Below are 6703 nucleotides of genomic sequence, written 5' to 3' on the forward strand. Positions count from 1 at the left end.
TATTTATAGCACTTGGTACATAACTGGTTAGAGTTACATGTTTATGTAGAAATTGGTCAATATGATACCTAGAATTATTTGGGGGTCTTACTCTTACCTTTAAGTTTGAAATGGCGAAAAATTTTATTTCCCGATATTCAAGAGAATTATTATAAAACGCTTGGCCACTTTTTTTTAAAAAGGAGAGGCCCGCAAAATTTTAAAATCATTATAAAACAATGTTTTAACATAGTGAACGCATTAAATAGATTTCCGGGTTATTCTTAATCAAATCGTACAAAAAGGCCCGAAAATTATTTATGGGGGGGGGCTATAATTAAGAGACCTTTATGATTGGGATGATATGGGTCTAATATTATATTTTATGGCAGGCCTGGGTTAAGGGGCTTAGACCTAGAAAAATTTTTAAATTTAGTTTAGTTTATTTAAAAAAACAGTTTGCTAACTTAAGGAAAATATTGCAATTTTTTTCTTCTGATAATAAATTTCAGTATTGTAAAACAAAATGGTTTGCCTGTATTACACTTAAATATTGTTTTTTTTTTCATTTAAATTCAATAAATTAAATTTTTGAATATTGGGGCTTGGGTAGAGTTTGCGATAAAATTTTTGGAACTTATTATAGGCTTGGGCCGAGCCTCTGGTTAAATAATTTTTTTACTGCGGATCTGGCCCAACTATGATCAAAATATTTGCGGTCCATGAAAATCTCTGATTTAGAAACAACTACAAAAAATTGTTTTTGATTTTTTTCAAAATATGTATCTAAGCGTTAATGTGTCCCGTCAACGTGTTTTTTTAATTTTCAACTTTAAAATCATTTTTAGAGCGCCTTTTTTGTTTTTTAAAATTTTTTAAAAATTTGATTTAATTCGGAAAATGAATTTCGGCATGTTCATAAAAACCTACTCGGTTAATATTTTTTAAGGGGAAAATTTGCCATGAAATTATTTGTTCTTCCGCAGATGTTTTATGTCAATCATAAATCTCTCGAAATTTATCGATCGGCAACACTTGTCCGAATTTTATTAGGAATATAGTATTCTTAAATATGACAGAAATCTCGGGAAAAGTCAAACAAAAAAATTGGGCTTTAAAAAATGATTTAAATTTGAAAAAGACGTTGGAACGCTGTATATGTGTATTATATAAATTTTTTAAAAAAAAGGTGACAATCGCGTCAACGTTAGGAACTACGCCCACTTTTCGCCTCCCGCTCTCACTAACGGCTCCCGCAATCGGCAACAATTTAGCCCTTCAAAAAATATCGATAAAAATCACCGATTTTTTAAGTTCGATAAACTCGTTTCCCATCACGACCCCAAACACTTATCCCCTTAGTGAAAGAGGCCTGGAATAATGAATCTCGAATCTACTACAATTTATTTATTTATTTTTAAAAAAAAATGTATATAGTATACAATATGTATATCTATCTAAAACGTTTATATATCTACCTAACCAAATATAGACCATAGAAAAATTGAACACTTTTATCATTTTCTAAATATAATATGTCGCGCATTTACAACTTTTAAAACAGAATTCCTATTAAATCTTTATAATTAGATAAATTTTTTTTTATAAGTTATTTTTTTCTTCCTCTTTCCTTAAATATAAATATTCGATAGAGTAAACTAATTGCATTTGTTTTTTACCGGAAGCATTAACTTTTACATTACATTTTAGACACTTAATTACATCTCTTTTCAAGTACTATTTTTAAAGTATTAAATTATTTTTTTTATTATTAAATAAGATGATAATTAGATTTTATACCAAGCAAAAAACAAAAAACTATAATAAATATAAAATATATTCAAATTAATTTATGCATTATTTTTATAATATTTTTTATTTAAAAGACTTTATATATGTATGTAATCTCGGAAGTTATGATTTTAATCTGAACGATTTTGATACAATAAATTAATTTTTTAAAAAATTCATTTATTTCCCCATTTGTTATAGAATTCAAAAAAAAATTAACATAAATTTAATGGTTATATTTTTTAAAAAAAAATCTAAATTACCGTTTAGTTTATACTTATATACAAATATTTTTAAACCATAAATAATATAAAATATATTTTAAAGTATTATTATAAAATAATAATAATAATATTTATATTATAATTTTATAACTTATATTAATAATTCGAGAAAATAAATAAATTTTTTTTTTCAAAAAAAAACTCACTTAATTTACTCAAAAACAAATTAGCAAACATTTAAGTTTCCATTTTAAAATTTTGGTTTAAACTAAGAACCAACGCGGTTAATGATGCTTACTACCTTAAGGTACTACCTATCAAATTTGAATTTTGTTTATTTTTTATTTGGATAGGCACTACCAAATATATTTATAATATATATTTGAAAAATCGTGATTTTAGGAAAGCCTCTATGGCCTAGTAGGCAAGAGCTTCGCTTCCTGATCCCATTGTCGCGGGTTCGAATCCCGGGAATGGTCATGTTTTTTTCTTAATCTAACTTGCGTGGTTCTATCCTTGGGGGGATGTTATGTAGGAGGCTGGACTCGACCACGTGATTCCGTTATAATATATTAAATAATAAGGGTCTTATTACATTTTAATAAATTTTTGATCGGTATTTAGCAAATTAGGTTGGTATTTAGAATATTTCCATACATTCACTTGGTAGTAAGCATCATTAACCAACGCCCAAAAATGTGAAACTTGATTTAGCAGCTGATTACGAAGTGTAATTAGCGTTTTAATAAAAGAAATCTTTCATATAACCCTTTGGTATCTTTCATTATAAAAATAAGATAAAATTGTATCCCACCCCCAAATAATAGAATTTTTTAATAAGAGATCTCCTAATTTAATTTTTCCACCCGCTAAGGTATTTTCAAAAAATACTCGAGGTTTCGCTACAAAGGATAGGTACTACTTTTTTTTCCACAACGGTACGCGGTACGAAATTTTTCTGAAATTGTTAATGCAGTGTTGATTCTTTGTTATATATAAGTATAGTATATTTATCTATATATATTTTAAAAAATAGAATATTATATATAATGGCTACCTGGCATTATGCTTAATTAGGCAATATGTATAACATTTTATAAATGCCTGAAAATCTATAGGGTTGTTAGGTATTTTACCATGTTAGAATACAGTTCAAGCAAAAAATGATTTAAAGTTGGAAAATGGTGAAATAATTTTGAAGATCAGATTTTTTCCAGTAAGATGAGAATGCTGGGGTAACAAGAAAGGATAAGGTGCGAAGTACAATACTAGAAAGTTTGAAAGGTAGTGCCCATTAAGACTAAGATATTGGTAAACAGACTTAGGTGGTATGGGCACACAATGAGAAGGCCTATAAACTACATAGGAAATAAGGTTGAGAGTTTGGAAATGATGGGCAAACGTAAAAAAGGAAGGCCAAAACTTCAATGGAGCCATAAAGTTAGAGCCAATATGAAGAAGTATAAATTAGATAAAAGAGATAGTATGAATAACATAAATTGGAGACAGATATTGAAGGAGCTTACCACCAGAAAAGGTGAAAGCTAAAGAGAAAAAAAAATATGTAGAATACTTATCTATCCTATCCTAATCCTTTTGAGTTATTTTTTTTAAATTTATATATAAATAAAGATTATATGGATCGGGCTTATTAATCAGCGCAAATACACGTATTGCCAGACTATGCACATTGCCGATAACTTGTATGTCATGACTTACGCAATTTCCATCTGATTGGGCTCCGTATTTTTTTCCTATTGACACAAACTCTTCATATTCGATAAAGATTCTATATAGATGTATTCATGTATTTTTTTTAATACTTGCACATTTTGTAAGAAAAACAGTTATTGCTGGTTCATTGCTTGTAGTATCCTTACAAACGTTTAGAACTGTGCTGCAGATCATCATTTAAACTCTGGGGGGAAAAAATGATTTGATATTATTTTTACCTAAAAAATATATAAATCTACTTGATAGCTTATGCTGCTTGATATATGTAGTATTACGACTAATTGTATTATCAGCTCGAGTTCTCCTTCTTAAGATATTTTTTTTGAAAATATATATATCAAAATATAATTTAATTAATATGTTAAATTTTAAGTGAGCCTGAATATCACCGCTTTCCCTTCCTTCACTCAGGGCTTCTAACCAGAAAGCTTCCACGGGTCTCTCGTGCAGTTCCTGAAGCTAGATAAAATTTTGATCCGTCCGGGTTCAGAAATATAAATCAATTTTCTTAAACATTTAGACCGTTCAATTAACAGGATTATTGATGATGATACTCGATATTTTTAAAAAAGCGCATGGTTAATAACGAGACATTACATATGAAACAAAAAAAAATTGAATTCAAAATATAATTTCAAGATATCTATTTATCAGAGTTGTTAAAAGATACTTAATTTTTAAATGGATCTAGATACAGATACAACGTCTAAAATAATATCTAGATGCAGATTATTTAATCAAAAATCTATCTAGATACAGATACCACATTTTTATATCTAGATCCTTTAACAACTCTGCTATTTATAAAAAAATTTATGATCGCATTCGCTTGGAATACCTGTCTTATGAAATTTAGACAATTACGATGTTAACCTTTAGAATCATTTATAATTTATATGGAAAAATCTAATATAAATTATTCTAAGTTTAAAAGTTAGTAGAAAAATGTGCAGAATAAGTCAGAGTTCCTCTATACTTCAACAAGCAAAATAAAATATAAAGGGATTCAATTGGTGTTGTTTAAACGACTCGATTCGAGCCGATTGTTAAAAATGGGCCAACTCAATAATTTATTCAGGAATAATAATACACAAAAGCCTGAAAATTTTGCTCATAGATGTCACAAAAGGGTCTAGAAATCAATTAACGAAATCTCGGGGCTTTTGGCGATATTTCTTCTGGCTATAAATTCTAATTAGCCGTTTTAACAACACTAGATTCGATTATAAAAATGACTATACAGATGATGTATATCCACGAGGTTACCATCCCGTTTAAATAAATTACCTTAAACCCGAACCGAACCCATTTTTAAACCTTAAATTGGTTGGCGGAAGTGGAGGAAAAAATATTCGGATCTTAACTCGAATTCCTTAGAACCGAGTTTTAATTTTATTTTTTTTTAAAGCAAAATTTAAAAATAGTGTTTTATTTCATTATCATCTAGCGTTTCCTTTGTAAACATTTGATACGAGAAAACCACTTCCTTTTCAAATTATAATAGTCTAAAATGATTTATAAATAAAGAGAAGAAAGAAAAGTTTTTTTAAAAAAAAATACACTAAATACATTTTTGTAAAATAAATGAATATATTAATGTTTCACATGGGATATGGGAATCTTTTGGGATTCGGTATCTCAATAATCTGATTTGGCCGGATGTTCTGGCATGTGTGAGTGTGCGCATTGTGAATTTCGGACAATTCAGCCGGAAACTATCCGTCAAATCAGATTTTTCCTACCCCCCCCCCTCCCTTCTAAGTACTGTTTTAAATTGAAAGAGCTGGATCTCCATGGAATTCGTTCGTAGTCCTATTTTCGACATTTTATGAATAGTTATTACGTTACGTACAATCCGTGTCGGTAAAATAGCCACATACTAAAAAAAATTATTTCTATTTGTTTTAAGTAAAATAAATTTATATATATTTGAGGGCTGATGTAGGTTAGTGGAAAATAAAATATGTTAGACATGAGCCAAGGCCTGATATTGGCTAGGGAGTACGTTTTAAAAATTTCTTGTTTTTTTTAATTTTTTTTTTTGTAAAGAAAAGATTTTCTATCTAATTTTCCTAAATCGAGTGTGTTGCAATATGACCTGCGGACTCACGCCCCCCCCCCCCAGCTTACCATTTTTTAGACGATTTTACCTCTCCCACCAATTTTTGACGGCGTGGTGTTTTTATAAATATCTTCAATACAAAAAAACTTGTATACTAGCTTCAATTTCATTTTATAATTATTACAATGGTAGCTATGATATAGCCTATTATATAAATACACCCTACATAAACATCGAATTCATTCATTCGTTTTTAATTGTTTTATAGATTTAAATGAACGCATTATGAAATTTATCTTCCATTTTTTTTTAACGAACGTATTATCTTTTCAAGCCGAGAGTAAACTAACCGAACAAACTTTTTTTTTACTACGTAATATTTAATCTATTTATTTTTTTATTACAATTTTCAAAATTTTAACTTAATTTTAATTCACATTATTTTACCTTCTCAAGTGTAAATGAAACACTCTATCTTATAAAATTACTTAAGCTATATGTAATAGACTTCTAATCTAATTGTCGAATAGTTTTAAAATTTTTCAAAAGACCTTAAGGGATAACTTCTAAGTATCAATATAAAAATTGGATCTTTTCTAAAATTACTAAAATGAACGACGAACACTTACGAATTCTTTAAAAAAAAAAATTCTTAAACCTCTCCCAAAAATACTTATGTATGGGTTAAAGGTAGTGTTGTTAAACGGCTAACTAAGCATTTTAGCCGGAAAAATATTGTCTAAGCCTCGAGATCTGGGTTAATAGGTGTTTTCAAACCTTTGTGCAATCTATGGGCAAAATCTTAAGACCTGCATAATATTTTTCTGGATAAAATATTGAGTTAACCGTTCTTAAAAATCGCACCGAAACGAGCCGTTTAACAACACTAGTTAAAGAGCAGGGGTTAATTATA

General features: G+C 28.5%; 1 protein-coding gene across 1 annotated transcript in view; it reads left to right on the forward strand.

Moving 5' to 3' along the window:
• The window catches only part of LOC135923303 (putative uncharacterized protein DDB_G0282133), a 38588-nt gene extending 36914 nt beyond the window's left edge, over positions 1-1674 (forward strand). The window contains exon 13 of the mRNA XM_065457975.1: positions 1169-1674. Within this exon, the coding sequence (XP_065314047.1) occupies positions 1169-1341 (173 nt within the window). The 3' untranslated portion in view covers positions 1342-1674. The remainder of the gene's footprint in view (positions 1-1168) is intronic.
• The last annotated feature ends 5029 nt before the right edge of the window (positions 1675-6703 follow it).

The sequence above is a fragment of the Gordionus sp. m RMFG-2023 genome, chromosome 2 (assembly GCF_954871325.1).
Source record: "Gordionus sp. m RMFG-2023 chromosome 2, tfGorSpeb1-WG-v2, whole genome shotgun sequence".
Classification (NCBI taxonomy): domain Eukaryota; kingdom Metazoa; phylum Nematomorpha; class Gordioida; order Chordodea; family Parachordodidae; genus Gordionus; species Gordionus sp. m RMFG-2023.